The sequence below is a fragment of the Bos mutus genome, chromosome 24 (genome assembly GCF_027580195.1).
Source record: "Bos mutus isolate GX-2022 chromosome 24, NWIPB_WYAK_1.1, whole genome shotgun sequence".
Lineage (NCBI taxonomy): Eukaryota > Metazoa > Chordata > Mammalia > Artiodactyla > Bovidae > Bos > Bos mutus.
Window position 1 is genome coordinate 40,832,884 of NC_091640.1, and position 20,614 is coordinate 40,853,497.

The 20,614-nt window shown below is 42.3% G+C and overlaps 1 protein-coding gene across 4 annotated transcripts in view; it reads left to right on the forward strand.

Annotated features, from left to right (window-relative positions):
- Window positions 1-20,614, forward strand: part of PTPRM (protein tyrosine phosphatase receptor type M) — a 660,428-nt gene that overhangs the window by 391,704 nt on the left and 248,110 nt on the right. For all 4 annotated transcript variants that reach the window (XM_070361479.1, XM_070361481.1, XM_070361480.1 and 1 more), the window contains exons 10-11: window positions 140-341; window positions 3,149-3,251. In XM_070361479.1, the coding sequence (XP_070217580.1) occupies window positions 140-341; window positions 3,149-3,251 (305 nt within the window). The remainder of the gene's footprint in view (window positions 1-139; window positions 342-3,148; window positions 3,252-20,614) is intronic.

The following is a 20,614-nucleotide window of genomic DNA, read 5'->3' on the forward strand; positions in this document are numbered from 1 at the left end:
AGGATTCGAAGAGTCCAAGGGAACAGGAGAGCTTATCATCAAGCATCTGACAGTGCATGCATCAGGAGGGTTTATTGGATAAAGACACCATCTTGGTCCATCTGCCCAGACACTTCATCACATTCTTATTCTCTTACAGATCACCTACAAAGCAGTCAGTTCCTTTGACCCAGAAATAGATCTATCCAATCAAAGTGGAAGAGTTTCAAAACTGGGAAATGAAACCCACTTCCTGTTTTTCGGACTGTATCCAGGAACCACGTACTCCTTCACCATCCGAGCCAGCACAGCTAAGGGCTTTGGACCCCCGGCAACAAATCAGTTCACCACCAAAATATCAGGTATCATACGTTCATGAGCTTTGTCTTTTATAAGAAGTAGCCTTCGAGTACTTTCTCATTCCCGTTGTCAAGTGTGCAAAGCTCACCCAAATGTACACATAAATTTGTATTTGGGAATGTATGAAAATCAGACTCATGAAATTTGGTAAAATGCTACAAATATTTAGCAGTCAGGAGCTTTAGATCGTCATCCTGGTCGGGAAGTAGGCACTGATTCAAGGGTGTATATTGGAGAACTTTAATGTGAGCAGAAGATCCTGTTCTGAGGACCCTCTGCCCTCCTCCATCCCAAGTTCCCAGAGCAGCCAGGTTGGGAAAATGTCTGTAAGGAGATCTCTCATGATGAAATGCTCAGCAGAAAGGCAGCTTTACGTGGAGTCCCTTCCCGAAGGCTCAGCCTTCCCTAGACCTTGACCATTAGTGGTTTCACAACCAGAAAAGAGAGGTGACTACGGGCAGTGGGGAGCAGGGGGAGCCAGGCACTTATACCTGCCAGCTCTTTTCTTGTAGAGACTCAATTATGCTACCCAACAAAAGACGTAACTTGGGAAATATTTCTGGGCACGTGCGACTGTGCAGAAAATGTCTTTGAGCTTCAGACTAGAGGAAATGGAGTTACCATCTGGTGTGGGAAATGCAGCAGCCATAAGCACAGTTCCAGGAACATTTTTCTCTTCCATTTTCCCCCTTTGGATCCAAGTGCAGAAGTATTTGAGTTTGAGCTGTAACTGGTTGGGGGTTAGAAGAGCAGAGTGGAGGTGAGGGAGGTCACTTCTCATCAGTCAGGGTTAGCCAAGTGATAGCCTGATTTTCATGCCTGTTGTCCCTCATCCCTAGTTTTGTGAAAGGTTTTACGTTTTCCTTTAAAACCAAAGGGAGAAAGATAAACTCAAGTACTGTAAGCATTCTATTAGGTTTTGAGAGAGGAGGGAGGTTTGGAATTTTGATTTTAAGCAGGTATAGCTTAAGGGATAACTTTGCATTGTATAAGAGTTCATTTATGAGTACAAACTTAACTTGAAGTTTAATAGGCACTTGACAGTTGATAGAAAGTTTTAGCTTATAAAAGCAATGTAGAGAATAGTAAAAGAGGAAGAATACTTGGGAGGTTGGGAAAATGACATTAAGTGGTACAGATGGGTGAAGAGAAAGACCACTGGACATGGAATCAGAAAATTTGAATCCTAGCTATTATTTTCCCAAGTACTTCTTCTCTAACCTTGATCTAGTGAATTTACCCTGGATGTAAATCAAAATGGTATTAATCTGGTGTATGAATTTATCACAGAGATTTAAAGAGGTCATGTGTACCAATGTACATAGCTTCACATCCCCCTTCTGGGGGTAACTTCTCCCCATGGAAATCCTATTTCCAAGGTTATTATCTTTAAGAGGCTACTCTTTTAGAAACTAATTCATTTTTCCCATTTGTGTTAGATAAACGTTCTGGTTAGCATGAGTCTGATCACTCTTAGCTCATCAAGTTCTGCAGCTCTGTCCCAAAGCAAAGCCAGTTAACATCTTAGTTATGCTGGAAAGGTTCATTAGCAGTAAATATTTGATTTTTATAGTTCAAAAAAATTTTTTATAGTTTATGGACCCCCCATTTTCTCCTTTCATGGACTTCCAAGAACTACTCTCTACACAAAATGTGATTTCTGTGTCATTAATTGGAGTTCATTTTTGGTAGAATTTGAGCTAATTTTAGTGCTGAGAAAATCCAGTAAATGGACCTGAGCTGTAATCCATGTCTTTTACAATAAAAGCTTTTTATATGCAAGAGATTTTAGAAACTGTATTTGCAAAAAATGATCTTTAATGTTCTCATCAGGTACGTAGACCTGAGGGTCTTAAAAAGGCCATGTTCCCGCACCCCCAGCATCACAGACTTCATGAAATGATGTGTCGTGTCCACAGTGATCACAAAATTATTCAAGAGCTCCGTTATCTTGTCGTAATTAGACTTAATCTAGAAAACAAAGAATGCCCAGAAATGACCTTGGAAATAGGAATTGTGCTGCAAAGAGATTGAACATTTGTAGAATTATATTTGCCCCACTCTCTTTGTCTGTAATCCCTTTGAATTCCCGTAATAACCCTACAGGATAATTTCTCCTGTTTTAAAAGATGAGTAACCTGAAGCTTCAGAGATAATAATTGTCCCTGAGCTTTCATGCTGGTCGAAACAAAATGCAGCAGAAAGTCAAACCCAAGCCTTTCTTACTTCAACTCAGTATCTTTCTCTCAGTCATACTTTCCAGAAGAGCCCACAAGTGGTCATTAAGTCCAGCAAGGCCCTCTGACTCCTAAGGACCTCTTCAAATCTTGGATGAACCTTTGGGACACTAGAAACCTTGCCTTAGATAGGAGAACTGAAATGATCAGTTTTATGATCTTAGCAATTATTTCTTAAATTTGCATTTAATTTTTTGAGAAAAACATGTACATAAAAACACACAAATTAAACTTATTTTACAATTTGCAATATAATTGCAATGATGTGCATGAATGTATGGGTGTAATGGCTACATCCATCAAGGGAGAACCGAAATCAATAAACAGAGTATTACCAACACCTCCTAAGTCCCCTCATGCCCCCTCCCAGGTTAAACTCAAGACCAAAGTCAACACATGCTGGTTGTAACAGTTGTCCCTCTTGTTAAAGGTTGGGCAGATACATAAAGGCTGTTCATGGCAATTTATTAATAGACTAAGTGTACTGTGTTCTTAGTGCTCATTGTAAATGAAAGTAGGAAGAAAAGGCAAACCAGAAATCATGGGTTCCCCATCTCCTGCATCTTCCCCAGCACCCTCCATGCCGGCTTATGAACTGGAGACGCCCTTGAATCAGACGGACAGCACAGTGACGGTCCTGCTGAAGCCTGCACACAGTCGAGGTGCACCCGTCAGGTATGGAGCCGAGAAGGGGTTGTTTTAGGTGAAAACCCAAATCAGATGGGTACATTTCTCCCACGTGCCTTCTAGGGATTTGCCGCAGACCTCACTCAGCATGTAAAACCATGTCCTTATGAGTTCTAATTAAAAGAAAGGACTGAGGGGAAAGAAAGGGCTTTGATGTGAGTGATTAAGTGTTGTGTAAGGAGTTTGATTCTGATGCACGTGGTTGTTCTTTGAAGTTAAGGAACAAAAACCCCAATCTGTTCAGAGGTGGCTTTCCTCCTAAAAGGTAATTGCTCTCTGCAGTTTAGTTACCCATGGGCAGATGGTATCAGTGTCCTGAGCTGTAGTCCTTAAATAGACGCTGTGAGTTATTTTTGTCTATTTGTTTTGTTTACATGGAGTTTTAAATCTTTAATCTTTAGTAAACCAACTAATCTTTCCATTGAATGTGTACTATATAACTGTACTTTTTTAAAGAAACAGGTGATTGGAAAGACAATTGTGAAGTCTTTATTTGAACAGATTTAGGTTTATTACCACCATGTAGACCCCATTTCTCATCACATGATGATTTATATAGCCAAGAAATTACAAATTATAACTTTTACAGTGAATGAATAAAATAAGTGTATTCTTCTTAGGAAGGAGCAAAGGAATGCCTCAATAACTCTTGAATATGAACTTGTCATAAGCTCAATAATTTATATAAATGGAATTTCTAGTCATTTCAGAAGAATTCCGATATTTTGTGCTATCAGAATCGCTTCCCTTCAAAATAATCTATTCCTTTGAATAGCATTCTCCAAGGAAACATTTACATTCACAAATAAGGCTGTGTGGGGTTCATTTCCCTGTGCCTTTTGTAGAGTTTTATTTCATTAACCTTCTGAAACCTGGCCGTCTTTGATCACGTTTTCTCTACAGTATCAAAGAGTGAGTCACTGAACTTCCTTCTGCCTGATAAGATATATAAGTTTCAGTTCACAGGCTCAAGATGAAAAACAGACAAGCATTAGTTGATAGAGAGATCAAATTAGTGTAGAAACAGACATTTTTATTTGAAAACCCTACAAAATGGCAAGAGACAATTTTTAATTTACTCTGCTTTCTTAACGTAGTAGCCCCTGAAGGGATTTCGGATGGCCATTCATAGGCCCAGTGAGTGAGAATGCTCTGAAATATGTAAAAGCTCTCTCCAGGTGTAAGAATTATTTCTGCAAGAAAAGCAATGCCACTGACACTACCCAGGCCCTTTGGGTTGATATGTGTGGCACTGACATGGGTTGCACAAACTGAATGACCCAGACTTACCCTCATTAGGTGTCTGTCCAAAACCCAAGCGTACCTATAACCATAAGTCAGACTCTGTTCACTCCAGAACGCTGAATTATTATTAAAGGATAATTCACTCTCCAGCCATGGCCTTGAGAACATTGTTTTTCTCTGACCAATTTAAGAGCTGCCCAGACTCAGCAATAACAGGCCATGAGGACAGGAGTCAGGGTTGTGTCGAAAGGCTTCATGATGACATGAGGGGGTGGAGGTCATTTACTTTCAGAGCCTCCAAACTGAAGGAGGCTGAAATCCTAACCATTTCTCCCATTCTGTTCTATTCTTACAGAAACTCCTTCACACTTTTTCGGTTCTTGTGGCTTCTTTCCTCCTGACCTTTTCAGCCGGATTGTCATCTGTATCTTTGTGTAGGTCTTTCCAAGTCTTAGGTTTTCCTGTAACATTTCTTTGGGCAATCCATGTTAGTCCTCTCCCCAGAACTCCTTTTCTTGTCTTTCAAAATTTTCAATTGTGTCCCAAATGACTATTCATGTTTTCCACCATCTGCCTTGCTAAGACATGATTTTGTTCTTTTCCTTTACATATTGGGCTTCCTTGTGGCTCCGATGGTAAAGAATCTGCCTGCAGTGTGGGAGCTGCTGCTGCTAAGTCACTTCAGTCGTGTCCGACTCTGTACGACCCCATAGACGGCAGCCCACCAGGCTTCCCCGTCCCTGGGATTCTCCAGGCAAGAACACTGGAGTGGGTTGCCATTTCCTTCTCCAATGCATGAAAGTAAAAAGTGAAAGTGAAGTTGCTGAGTCATGTCCGACTCTTAGTGACCCCATGGACTGCAGCCTACCAGGCTCCTCCATCCATGGATTTTCCAGGCAAGGGTACTGGAGTGGGGTGCCATTGCCATCTCCGGCAGTGTGGGAGACCTAGGTTCAATTCATGGGTTGGGAAGATCCCCTGGAGAAGGGAATGGCAACCCACTCCAGTATCTCGTCTGGGAAATCCCATGGACAAAGGGGCCTGGTGGGCTGCAGTCCGTGGGGTCACAAAGAGTCAGACATGACGGAACTACTAACACTTTCACATTTGTTTTCAGAGACTCTGGAGCTTTACTAATTAGTTGGAGACACCCTGGGGCTTTTTATTTCTATGTCTATAAAAATACAAATTCAGATGCTGATCAGGGTGTCCAAAATGCAGGTGCCCCATCATTTCATCAGGCCCAGCTCTAACTCTGAGAAGATTTCAGTTTGTGTTGTCATATGCTCTTTCACACCTGTCATACCACCTGATTTTCTGAGTTCAGCACTGTTTTGCTTTTATGAAACATCATCTTGTTATTGGCTAACCATCCCTGGGACTGGCCGGGGTCACTTTGCATTCTACCTCTATTATACCTGCTTTCACAATGTTAGCAACTTGAAATGAACAAATTTACTATTTGTATCCATCAAGGAAATCTATAACGCTAGAATAGAGATCAATTCTTATGGCAGCCTCTTACTATCATTATAAAGAAATCCACTACAGATGCTACCTTACTGGAAGGATGCTTGTCTTAAATGGGAAAATTTTATTGGCACAAGTTTGAGAAAGGAAATTATCTCAGACTCACCTGTCAAAAAGATTTTTTTGCAGAAAAATGAATATTCTCTTCAAGAGATTCATTATTATAGTGCGGCATAATGGGACTGATTACCTATTGAGTAGATAGAAGCCCAATATATCTAGAAAGACTAGTTTGGAAAAAAATTGTCCATAATGCTCTCAGTCTAAATGGGTTATATGAAAATTTTCAATTTCATTTAATGTTTAGAGAAATAAGAACTCTGATTAGGGAATCAGAGGGACCTAAAATATAAAGCCATAATGTAGATTGAAACATTTGAACACATCTGGAAATTTGCAAAATGCACATGTAATCAAACTGCAATACAAGAAAGCTTTTCCCAAATGGTAAGATAAATACGAGAAGAGGAAATGGAAGCGAACATCTGTTAGCTTTCCTGGATTTTGCACAGTATTATGTGTTCAAAAGTACTGTCATTGTGTGATTGCAAAGAACCCATTCTTTCGATTGATTTGATTTTTCTTGAATCCATATTCATTGGTGTTGAAAATTTAGTCATACTTCACTAAGGCACTTCACTAAGTGAGGTGGTTGTATATTGATTCCACTACAGACACTCAGCTTGCTTAATGCAGATTCTTGAAATTGCACTAAACTCTTAGCATAAGTGATTGTTGTCTTTTTATTGATCAACACACCAGCTCTGTCACATAAAATTATTTAAATCCCAAGATGGCCAGGAGGAACACAGAGTCCATCATTTCGGCAGGTAAACAGGCACCCAGGACAGAATTTTAATGTCTGTCCATGGGTTCAATTTTTTTTTTCCTTTAATAAGACAGGGAAAAGCTTCATTTTCTTTAACTCATTTAGAATCACCTGCATTCTCTCTTTTCTCTCCACTGTTTATTACATGCAGACACAGTCCGACGGAGGAAACCCTTATAATCTGGCAGTAAAAGAGCAACTCTAAATAAAGAATGAGTTGCACACAAAGTGCTGTGCTTTTCGTGCACCAACAGTTCTGTCTATGATTTTACTCCCGTGATGTATGTGTTTGTCTTGTAATCTGCTCTGTGCAGTAACCCTCATTAATGATGTTTTATACCTTCTAATGGGCTGTAGCTTGAGACCCCATCACGTTGTTGTAATTCCAGTGACTCTCATTTTTGTCTTCAGGCATTGTTGCTTTAATTTGTTCCTAAATGTTTTGGAGCTCTGTGTCTTCTTAATTAAAACTCAGAGCTTGAGGATGTTAACTAATTAAATATTTTGATATTCATTTCAGTGAAATGTTCAAAGATTACCAAATCAGTCTTTGATTCATTCATTCAGGAGAAACTATTGAGTGGGGAAAACATCTATTACAGTTGTGAGTCTGCAGGGAGAAGGGGAAGGAGGGCAGAAATCACATCAGCAACCAGGACATTAGGGCTGAACTGCGTGAATGTAATTTTAATTCATGGCAGCAACTTCGTTCTTCTAATAAAGAGAAAGCCCCAATTTTTTGTTGTTGTCGTTGAAATACAGTTGATTTACAATCTTGTGTTTAATTTCTGCTGTACAGCAAAGTGACTGTTAGACATATATATGTATAACTTTTTCAGATTCTTTTCCACTATGGTTTATCATAGGATATTAAATACAGTTCCCTGTGCTACAGAATAGGACCTTGTTTATTCATTTTATATATAATACTTTGCCTCTGCTGATCCCAACCTCCCAGTCCATCCCTCCCCCACCCCCTGACCCCTTGGCGAGTCTGTTCTCTGTCTGTGAGCCTGTTTCTGTTTCATAGATAAGTTCATTTGTGTCGTACTTTCAGTTCAGTTCAGCTCAGTCTCTCAGTCGTGTCTGACTCTTTGCGACCCCATGGATCGCAGCACGCCAGGCCTCCCCGTCCATCACCATCTCCCGGAGTTCACTCAAACACACGTCCATCGAGTCGGTGATGCCATCCAGCCATCTCATCCTCTGTCGTCCCCTTTTCCTCCTGCCCCCAATCCCTCCCAGCATCAGAGTCTTTTCCAATGAGTCAACTCTTCACATGAGGTGGCCAAAGTACTGGAGTTTCAGCTTTAGCATCATTCTTTCCAAAGAAATCCCAGGGCTGATCTCCTTTAGAATGGACTGGTTGGATCTCCTTGCAGTCCAAGGGACTCTCAAGAGTCTTCTCCAACACCACAGTTCAAAAGCATCAATTCTTCGGCGCTCAGCCTTCTTCACAGTCCAACTCTCACATCCATACATGACCACTGGAAAAACCATAGCCTTGACTAGATGGACCTTTGTTGGCAAAGTAATGTCTCTGCTTTTGAATATGCTATCTAGGTTGGTCATAACTTTTCTTCCCAGGAGTAAGCATCTTCTAATTTCATGGCTGCAATCACCATCTGCAGTGATTTTGGAGCCCAGAAAAACAAAGTCTGACACTGTTTCCACTGTTTCCCCATCTATTTCCCATGAAGTGATGGGACCAGATGCCGTGATCTTCGTGTCATACTTTAGGTTCCACATATAAGTGACATCACGTAGTATTTGTCTTTTTCTTTCTGACTTACCTCGCTTAGTGTGGTAATCTCTAGGTCCATCCTTGTTGCTGCGAATGGCATTGTTTCATTCTCTTTATAGCTGAGTAATATTCCAGTATATCCATACCACGTCCCTCTTTACCCATTCATCTGTCGATGGACATTTGGGTTGCTTCCTTGTCTTTAGCCCTGATTATTGTAATGCTGTGCATTGGTAGTCATCGGAGACTTACATCTGGTTGGCCTCTCAGTTGAATGCTTCCTCAACAGATAGGTTTAAAAAGCAATTTGTGAATAGTTTATGTGGCTGAGAATTGGGGCCAAAATCTTAAAGCAAATAGGAATTTCATTGCATTAAGAATAAAGAAGAGCAGAGGGCATAAGGAATTGAAGGCATATTTTGCCTTACTTTTTCAATGTGTGTTCTAGTTAATTAAGATTTCAAATGAGATAGGAAATATTTCTTGCTAGTCAAAGGCAAGCATAAATGCTTTATTCATCCAGACCACTTCTGATTTAAAAACAAAAAACCTGCATCATGTAATAGCTGCAGTTTCATATAGAAGTCAAGAATTTGTTTATTTTTATGTAACATGTCCAGATTTTTGTTAGACTGGTTTTGCCTTGTATTTGTCATTATGGTAGACTGCAAACGTGTGCTGTTTTCATTTACTCCTGTCCTTTTCCCTCATGCTGTTTTGCCTTACATAGTAAAGTAGGAAACATGTACTGATATTTAAGGCTTGTTGTTAACTTCTGATGTTTACTGTTTACTCATATTACTCATCAAGGGCTTCCCAGATGGCACTAGTGGTAAAAAAAAAAAAAAAAAAATGCTTGCCAGTACAGGAGATATTAGAGACATGGGTTCCATCCCTAGATGAGGAAGATCCCCTGGAGGAGGGCATGGCAACCAACTCCAGATCCCACGGACAAAGGAGCCTGGTGGGCAACAGTCCACAAGATCACAAAGAGTCAGACATGACTGAGCATGAATACACTCATCAAATACTCTTTTGTAATAAATTACATAGAAAATTTTAAGTGCATTAAAGGATGCTATTTTTCTCATTATAGAGCTCTTCTCCTCTGAAAAATCCACTTTTAGTCTTAAAAGAAGGTGAAGAGCAAATTTTCATTCCATCGAGAATAAAGAGGCAGTAGAGCATGGGGTCGCTAAGAGTCGGACACAACTGAGCGACTTCACTTTCACTTCTCACTTTCATACATTGGAGAAGGACATGGCAACCCACTCCAGTGTTCTTGCCTGGAAAATCTCAGGGACGGCAGGGCCTGGTGGGCTGCCGTCTATGGGGTTGCACAGAGTTGGACACGACTGAAGTGACTTAGCAGCAGCAGCAGCAACTTTTGGACAGTAGAGTAAGCGTCTCCTTGGCAAGTAGGAAGGGGGTCTCTCTGAGACCACAGACCCCCCCATCTCCTGGGGGACCAACACAGACCACTGCTTCTATCTTAATTTTGTTTGGCTAGTCTTTCTGAGGAGGTGATGTAGGGGCCAAGATTCAAAGTATGTGGATGAGTTAAGAAGGACCAGGTGACTTCACTTTCACTTTTCACTTTCATGCATCGGAGAAGGAAATGGCAACCCACCCCAGTGTTCTTGCCTGGAGAATCCCAGGGACAGGGGAGCCTGGTGGGCTGCCATCTATGGGATCGCACAGAGTCGGACACGACTGAAGCGACTTAGCAGCAGCAGCAGCAGCAGAGCAATTGTATTTATTTAAAGAAAATGTGTTCCATTTCTCAGATGTGTTCCATTTGATCTTGGCGCTATATGGGAAATGAGCTTTATTCTCCTTGTGGGCCTGCGCTCACATCTCCAGCTGGGTATAACACAGCAGTTTTTGTTAAAGGGACTCAGTTTGAGAGCACCAGTGAGTCTGTGACACCTGCTTCCTCTGTCCATGGGATTCTCCAGGCAAGAATACTGGAGTGGGTTGCCATTTCCTTCTCCAGGGATCTTCCTGACCCAGGGATTGAACCCACGTCTCCTGCATTAGCAGGCAGACTCTTTACCGCAGAGTCACCTGAGAAGCCCATAGAATGACTCTAAAAGTCAAATTCCCTACATGCCAAATCGACAAAGAGTCAATGAGGCAATTAACTTGCTTGACTCAGTAGAATCTGATGTTCTGTGTACCCTCAAAGAGTCTGCTTGTCCTTTCACTCTCTTAAAAGAAAGGTATTTGTGATTCACTGGGCTGGCCTGATCTGGGGATGAGAAGTGTGTTATACTTACAGAGGATTGGCGTGGCTGGATGGGAGGAGAGGAAGGGAGATGGGGCTGGATCAGGTGACCTCATGCTCCACACCAGGGAGTGAAGGTGCAACTGCAAGGCTGTGAGCAGCCATCCAGGGATTTACAGAAGGAAAACGTGTAGGAACCATCAGCCGGAGCCTGGAGGGCAGGTAGCTGGGCAGGGTGAAGGGCAGATGTGACAGAGGAGGTATACCTGGGACCCCCAGCCCTGCCCAGGTTTTCATCCACCCAGTCAGATACTGCTAACCCTTAGAGCAGGGCTCTTGTAAATGCCAAACGCTATTTCTCCTTAGGAACAGGGCTTCGGGGAACCAAAAACATTTAGTTTTTCAGAAGAAAAATAGAGAGAATGTATCGCCTAATCAGACTGATTGGTGATATTAACAGTTTAAAGTATTATTGAAGTGAATAAAAACTAGCTCAGCCATGACTCTGATAATTTATTGGAAATTACTTATTGTTTGCAAATATTTTTTAGACCTCAATTTCTGTAAACAGCAAACAGGCAGCATGATTAGTCCCTCTTACTCAGAAGAACCTTCTGGATCATTCTGTTTTTGCTTCTCTCTACATTCCCTTTGCTGTATCACCCTGATGCCTTTGCCCTGAGCCTGTGCTTGGCACTTTGGGGATGATTATTGAATATTATATATGTTGGGATGTGTTTCAATGCCTGTGAATGGATGAGGTGCAGTGTCTTGCTTACTAAAAGCCAGAGCACAGAAGGAATGAATGCTCCAGGATGCTCAGCAGATACATGTGGCTAACTCTTGACTGGGGGCAGGGAAGACTCAAGTTTTTGATCACACTGTTTCTTTTTTTTTTTTTTCATTCCTATGCCCAGAGGAACCTGTGTTTGTCTCTGCAAAGATAAATGTCTGAGGTTAGAGCTGCAGATTACATGAAGGCCCTTGAGCATTTTTCCTAGTGGAGGTCATACGTTATACGTGACCACCTCCCTGGAGGTGAGGTCAGTAGCACTTTGCACCCCCTTCCCACACTAACCAGGACCCCAGAAGCCCCCCATCGGGGGAGGGAGGCAGACGTACAAGTTGAAGTCACTGTCCACTGATGAAGAGAAAGTTACTTGCTGTTTCTTTCCCTTCATCTATCTGGACCACAAGTAAATCTTACAGGCGAATCATTTAAAACCCATCTCAGTTGTAAACCCAGAGAGCTCGTGGCAGATCAGTGCTTGAACAACTTACCGCCTGATTGACGAATCTCAGCACTGATCTGCTGCGAGCTCTCGGTACTGTTGATCTTCCTAATTACGATTATTGATTCCACAAAGTTGAAGGGATGGGTTTCCAGACGTGTTCCCAGCTAAGACTGAGAACAGGATCTTGGACATTTTGACAAAGATCTCACTACAGATGCCTCACTTTCATTTTTTCGAGTGTTAAACAATCACCTAAGGGCTTCCGAGATAGCTCAGTTGGTAGAGAATCTGCCTGCAATGCAGGAGATCCCGGTTTGATTCCTGGGTTGGAAAGGTCCCCTGGAGAAGGGATAGGCTACCCACTCCAGTATTGTTGGGCTTCCCTGGTGGCTCAGATGGTGAAGAATCCACCTACTGTCTCACCATCCTGGCACTGTGACTTGAACATAAAGATGCTTTGTAGATATTTGGTAAACAAATAAATGAGTAATTGGCCAATGTTGGTGCTCAAATTTCTTACAACACTTTGGCACTGTTACAAAAGGCAGGATTTTCACCAGACTAATAACTTCAGAGAGCTCTTCTCACTGAGCAGGACATATACTGACACGGGACAGGAAACGCTATAAGGAAACGCAGAGAAATGAAAAAATGGGACACAGAGAGAGAGGGAGACCTGGATTCAATCCCTGGGTGGGAAAGATCCCCGGACACCCCACTCCAGTATTCTTGCCTGGGAAATCCCATGGACAGAGGAGCCTGAAGGGCTGCAGTCCATAGGATTGCAAAGAGCCGGACACGACTGAAGCAACCAAGCACACACACACACACACACAATCTCATGAATACATGAGAAAAGACTACAGGTTCGAAGAGGCCGATAAGTCAATCTCCAGGCAGACAGTAAAAGCCAGTCCAGGCAGCTGCTGAGAGCTCTGGGCTTTGGGAGCCCAGGGTCCACTTGAAGAGGACCTGACGCCTCTCCGCAGGTATCAGCACCTTGTGATCCTGTGGGTAGGGGGTGGGGGGCATGGCCATATAATAAGAACAGGTTTTGTCATTGTCCTCAGCAGAGAACATTTGCTCAACCAGCACTTCTAAATATGCACAGTGTAATTATTTATGATGAGAACAGCAAAGCACAGGAACATGCTGATGTGCCTTCTATTTTGCCAAAAACTATTTTATTAAGTCTGTTATTACATTATGCTTGTGAGGGTTACCTGTACTTGGTTTTCAGATTCTTCATTTAAGTAACACTTCACTCTTCAATCTGTTAGATACAGAATGATTAGGGAGCATTGTTCATTTTTTCCATATCATCATATCCCTTTGGAGTTGTTCTCCGTGTCCCTTTTTCATTCCTCTGCATTTCCTTATAGTGTTTCCTGTCCAGTGTCGGTATATGTCCTGCTTGTGAGAAGTGGTAAGAGCTCTCTGAGGTTATTAGTCTGGTGAAAATCTTGCCCTTTGTAACAGTGCCAAGTGTTGTAAGAACTTTGAGCACCAACATTGCCAATTATTCATTCATTTGTTTACCAAACATCTATGAAGCATCTTTATGTTCAAGGCACGGGGCTAGGATGGTGAGCAAGCTATATAAAGAGTTACTGAGGGCATGTGACAGAGGAGGAAACCCAACAAGGAAATCAGGATGTGCTGTTTAAGCTGAAACTCAAAGGAGCTGCAGGAAGTGACCACTCAGGACTGGAAGACCACTGTAGGTTCACTGAAGAGAGGAACAGCCCATAGAACGGCCTAGGATCAGAGAAAATAAAGAGGTGTAGACAGTGGCCATCTCAGAAAATACAATTAAAACTGCATACGCAGTAAATGAAGTTTGACCGGCACTCAAGAGTATTAATTAGATTTATGAATTTAATGTTGGAATGAGCCTTTTCCTGGGCTAATCATTATGTAAAATGTATGTAAATGTAATAGGAAATCCAAAAAGGTCGCAAAATGATTTTCATAATTTAGTTTCTGAATATCCTTCAGTACCTCAAACCTAATTAAGTGTGCAATATATGTTTATTGAATTGAACCTCATCTTTTCCTTGTGAGCAGAAGTCATTATCACTGACGCCTTTATAGATGAGAAGCTGAAGGTCTCAAAACTCATTGAACATATAAGGAAGAAGAGGATTTTATATTTATATTCTCATCACTAAATAAAAGTTAAATACTACATTTTTCCATAGAGTACAGAGGCATTAAAAAAAATACCCTCCTTTTTACCCTTGGATCAATCGTATTGTTATTAATAAGATTATATTCAGAAGGACTAACTTCAAAGGAATCATTGTTAAAAATACACATTTCATCGGAAGGTCACTAGAATCTCACATGCCTATGCTGAAGCCTTTGAAACTTCTCCTGCTTCCCACCTTGTGGGGTCACTGAGACCCCTCCTTTTCTCCTTTTCTTTCCATCCCCCCATAGGTGAGAAAGAGGGTTGGGAGGTAGGCAAAATGAATGAAGAGGGTCAGCTGCGTAGTGATGGATGGTAACTGGACTTGTCCTGGTGATCACTCTAGAGTGTGTACAGATGTTGAATTTTAATGCTCTACAGTGGAAATCTATATTCCAAAAAACTGGGGACCATAGAGAATTATTACAAAGAATTCTCTGAAAACAAAGAATTCTCATCAAAGTCAATTAAAAATGTAATGAAAACTTTAAAAATTAATTTATTACTAGCCTTTTTTTTTTTTAAAGAACACTCACATGGACCAGAAGTCTTCAGTTTGCATCTGGGCTGCATTGTTTACTCTTGTGTGATCTGGGCATCCTATGAACTCTTCTTTCTTTAGTTCTGAAATTGGAGTCCAACACACGACCGATCCATCTCATGACACTGTCATGAAGATTAATACGGTGAAAGTTCTTTGTAAGCTGAAGTGTTGAGAAAGTACAAAACTGTAATATCAGACTTTGCTTAGCAGAAATATTGACCGGATTGGTGTTTAGTTTTTATTCCCCTTTTTTCTTGCTTTTGGTAATGTGCCTAAAATTTCTCATCATTACTGCCTTTAACTTTTATACCAATATACACAATTATCACTTAAGTAGGATCTGTGTTCTAAAGGAAACCCATACTTTGACAGTAAACTGATGGTCACTGAAAGAAATGTGTGTGACCATTCTGTAAAATTATCAAAGTTTTAGAAGACCTATTGTTCCATCAAAACCCCACAGTGATGAGAAAGAATTGTTGGTTGGAGTAGTTACAAACAAGGGCCCTTTCCTGGGAAGGCAGGCATAGAAATGTTCAGAATCATCAAATATGCAGCCAACTCCAACACGGAGTTTGGAGACCCTGGGTTTAGATCCTGGTCCTTATGTGCCCCATGATCTCGGGCAAGTGGCACAGCTTTTCTGTCTCATTCTCCCCCTGAAGTAGATGTGAGTGAGAACATCCACCTCCGAGGGCAGCTGGGAGGTGAATGACGGGAAGCAGAGCTCTCAGGACAGCATCTAACACAGACGTCCTCTGCTCATTGTAGGAAAGCTCTTCTTATAACTGTTGATGCTATTCTGGTCTGTGAAGACGGTCATGTCTTACAGACAAGAGAGTAGCCCTTGTCTTATGCCTGTGTTGCAGGAAAGCTTCTAAGTCCCAGTAAAATACTCCTGAGCCTCAGTGATGATCTGACGGGAATGATAATTATGATAATAAAAAATGAAGCATTATTGTGACTTAGATGGAGCAGCTATACTGTGTCAGACCCATGCTTGGTCGTTTATGAAATGATTCTAATCGTCAGAGCAGACAGCCTGCTCAGATGCCGGCGCTCCATGCACAGAGAAGGAACTGAGGTCTAGGGCTGGGGGGTGACAGCCATGCTCTCCCTGTACAACACTACGTGGCCCGCAAGGCGCCTCCCAGGAGCCGTCCGCACTGCAAACATCGTCCCAGCAGGGTCTCTTTGGAACCAAGGTGGTTGCGTCTCCCTTTGCCAACAAGGGCTTTTCTGAAAATTACTATCTTTTCTTTATTGTCTCTTCCAGGGTTAAGAAAACATATCACACCTTTGTCTTTAGATTATGATCCTTTCAATCTTGGGGGCTTATCAATATTAAGAATCTTAATTCTTAAAAGTTAGAAGCAGGGGTTTGAGGTTGTTGTTTTCATTATTTCTTTGTTATGATCTTTAAACTAAGACTTTGTAAAACTTTTGCTCAAGTCTAACTCCATCAGAATCTGTTCAGTGTTTACCAGTGAAATACATTTTGATACTTAAAGGACTTGGGTTGAACAGAGTTGCTTTAGTGTTTGGGATAGTTTTGATCAAATTCATCAGTCTTTTTTGTTGATCTGTATGTTCTTTTTTTCCTTTTAGCATCTTAATAGTCCCCAAAGAATAAAGAAAGAAAATACCAATTCTTCTGAAATGCTTATTAATGGTTTTTTAAATTGTTCCCTCTCTTTTATTGAAGAATTGTAATCTGTAAAGAGCACCTTAAACCTTTGGGGTTAAAGGTTCTTTTGTCACAGTTGTGGAACCTTTGGTAAAGATTCTATCCATCGCCAACAAAGGTTCATCTAGTCAAGGCTGTGGTTTTTCCTGTGGTCATGTATGGATGTGAGAGTTGGACTGTGAAGAAGGCTGAGCGCCGAAGAATTGATGCTTTTGAACTCTTGAGAGTCCCTTGGACTGCAAAGAGATCCAACCAGTCCATTCTGGAGATCAGCCCTGGGATTTCTTTGGAAGGAATGATGCTAAAGCTGAAACTCCAATACTTTGGCCACCTCATGCGAAGAGTTGACTCATTGGAAAAGACTCTGATGCTGGGAGGGATTGAGGGCAGGAGGAGAAGGGGACGACAGAGGATGAGATGGCTGGATGGCATCACTGACTCGATGGACGTGAGTCGGGTGAACTCCGGGAGTTGGTGATGGACAGGGAGGCCTGGCGTGCTGTGATTCATGGGGTCACAAAGAGTCGGACACGACTGAGCGACTGATCTGATCTGATCTGATCTATCCATTGCTAAAATTGGTTAAGGAAAACAGCTCTAAGTACCTGACTTCCACCCTAAAATTTTTCCTTTTTTTCTTTGGTACACATAGTCACAAAGACAAAAATGTCACTTAACAGTAAAACTTCAGTTTTATATTACTATACAGGCTCAGTTTTTTATGGCTTCTTATAGCTGAGTTGCTACCGAGTATGTTCACAGCAACCGTGCTAAGTCTCTTATTACCACCACCACCACCCTTCTGCCACCTGATTTGGGGTGACTTCTATCGTATTAAAAAATAATACTCTGGATCCCTTTACTGCCAGGAAACAAAGATCATTTTTATTAAAGTTGCTTTTAGGATGACAGTGTCAGTCATCTCTTTGAAAATTCATTTTGGAAACTAAGTTTGTTCTTCCAGAACCCTTGAAAAGTAACCTGAAAAAATGGCAGGGGAAGATAAAAATAATAGAGTAGGTGTAGTTGAGCTTTTATATGATGGAACTTAATTTAACTTTCCCTCCAAGTCCATTTCAAACTTGCTCTTGTGCATGAAAATATATTGCCTCTCTGTCCTTCCCCTGTTTCAGATTTTCTTTTTCTTGAACGTAATCCCCTCTGAAGGATTCTAGGTATGAGATCCAGCCTGGTACCCCAGGGCTTGCAGGGCAGGCGCACAAGCCTCGCGTTCGGGGACAGGACCAGGCAGGACCTGTGGCCTGAGAGGCAGCAAGGGCACCCCGCTGCCAGATTCTGCCGCCATCACCCCCCAAAAACCAACATATCTGTAATATTTTGACTTGATCTTCGTAATCACAGTGGATATCAAGTGAAATAGTAGAATTGAGACATGATGGCTCTTGTTACCTGCAGCACGGTTGTAGAAGGTAGGAAAGGTAGTTCCAGGTTTGCCAGCGTGGGGGTCTGGGGAGAGTTGGGGCGGGGGAGCAGAGACCCCGAGGAGCAGAGGGACCTGCTTCTTGTTCCTCCCCTTGGGCATCACAGGGGGTGGGAGTCAACACACAGCCCTGTTCATTAGGCCCTGCAGTGTCCTTCTAATAGGATCTGGGCACCATGGAAACTGAGGAAAACCCAGCTGCTCCCAGGGTTCCTCTTGGGGAAACCCAGGGATTCTTGGGACAGACCTGCTGGGACCCCCACAGGCATCGGAGCCACAGTCCGGCCCATTACCCTCAGTCTTCAGTCCTACTGATGAAGGGTCCCCAAGGGTCTTGGGAGCTTTGCAGGCAGGCTCTGATGAGTCTGACAGGAAGACCTGCTGGGACTTAGGTAGAGCTGTGTACACCCAGGGCATTGTAGTGAAATAGGGTTTGCGCTGGGACCACAAAGACATTCGGTCTTTTGTTTGTTGTTGTTGCTTTGACTTTAATTTGAGGGGCAAGTTGGTGGCCGTAGGCAGCACAGGACAGTCTTTGGGTGTCACCAGCAGCAGGAGCGTTTGGGCACCAGGTCCAGACCAGACGTTCCCGGAGCAGCTGATGCCACAGGAGGCTTTGATGTAGACAGAGACTGTTTCCTGCTTCCTCCTCCACTTGCTACAAACCCTTATCAGCTTCTCGTCCCAGTTCTCGGTTTGAGGAACCTGTTTCTAACACCCCAAGGCTGTGCTTGTCAAGATGGGGACAGTCTGGTCTTTGTTCCTCTTTTTCTTCCTCCTGTGTGCCTCTTACAGGGCTTGCATGTGATAAATATCACAGAAAGGAAGGAAATATGGATAAAATAGTTTTCTTTTCATCAGTGTCTCATCTTGCCTCATCATGACTCATCAATGTCACAGCTTGCCTGACCTCATACCAGGAGCTATGAAATATCAGAGCTGAAAGGACCCTAGTGGTCAGGCGGTGATTTGGTGATAGAGCTGGACTGACTCTCCTGGTGTGGGGCTCAGTTCACTGTGCCCTCGCCCCTTCTAGACGACGGCATTTAAGAATCCACCTGCCAGTGCAGGAGACGTGAGTTTGATTCCTGGAGGAGGACATGGCAATGCACTGCAGTATTCTTGCCTGGAGAATCCCATGGGCAGAGGAGCCCGGCGGGCTGCAGTCCTTGGGGTTGCAAAGAGTCGGACACGACCGAGAACATGCGTGCACATCTCACCTGGCCTGCACTCTCGCTGTGAATACTTCTAGAGACTGAAGGATTCTGAATTAAATATAATATAAACACACAACAATGAAGATATTTAGTGTGGCTCTGATAGTATTCAATTTTTCTAGTTTTATTTAAAACCCTACAGCGAGTTAGGAAAACAGCTTTAAAAATAGTAGGGGACTTTGGGTTAGAATTTTTACAGTCATGTGTTTGTTATGCAGTTGTGATGATTACATTATGATAAACATAAGTGAAATGAAATGTGCAAAGGAAAGCATCTTCACTTGGCAAAAGGGGGAGAAGTCACTCTTAAAGATGTTCCATCTTGGGCTAATTTACTTGCAGTTTGGTGCCTGTTGTGAAGATTAATAACACATGGCCTTTTACACAGCTTCTCAGCCCAAGTCTAATGTTCCAGTTGTCCTTTTATTACCCCACCTCCATAACTGTAGGATTTTTTCCTCCCTTCCCTGTGTTCACAATATGGAGCAGTAAATGAGTTCATATTTCTCGCCCAACCTTTCAGCTATAATTAATATTTTATGATATCAGATTTATCACTAACTAGCAGAACAGTATGATGTGGGACTACATGCTCAGGCACACATGCACACACACACACGTGCACACACATCCAGTACAGAAGTAACTTAGGGATGCCAGGCAAGCTCCTGATGATGAATTACAGCTGCAAGAACATCAGTTTTATTTGTGGCACCCTGCAAGTGTGCCACAGCAGTAGATGGCCAGTCTTATCTAGAACAGAGCAGGACAAAGAGAAATGGAAGTGGCCAACACAGAATACTCGACCCCATGGATCAGTTTATGCTGCACAGTGTTACCCAGGGTCCACTGTCCATGGAAAACTGTGACCAGACCTCATTTGTGAGTCAATAAGCAGGACATGCTCGTTCAGCTGCTCTCAGCTCCCATGTTACATGGATCCTAGGCATGATGATAAACACATTGACCTTACTGAACTGACCTTTTTTCCCCCTAATTTTCAACTGGTGGCAATATTTTTAAAATGTTGTTCAGTTGAGCCAGGTCGTTCTGATCTTCAGGGTGTCATTTCAGTAAATGCTCGCAGGTTTGGGGAAAGGAAATGACTGGAAAAGGAACAGGAAGGAAATGCAGTCTGTGTTATTGCATAAATAAACCTGAATTACACATTTCTCTTACCCGTTTTGCATATAATTTATATTTTCATTTTCCCTCACCCCCCCAAAGAGTTAATCTTCAAGAAGCTATTGATATCAGATTCTATTCTTTTTTAAATTTTTAATTGAAGGGTAATTGCTTTACCCTTTTGTGGTTTTCTGTCATATATCAATAAGAATCGGCCATAGGTACACCCATGTCCCCTCCCTCCTGGACCTATCTCCCATCTCCCTCCCCATCCCACCCTTCAGCCTGTCACAGAGCCCCTGTTTGAGCTTCCTGAGTCATACAGCAAATTCCCAT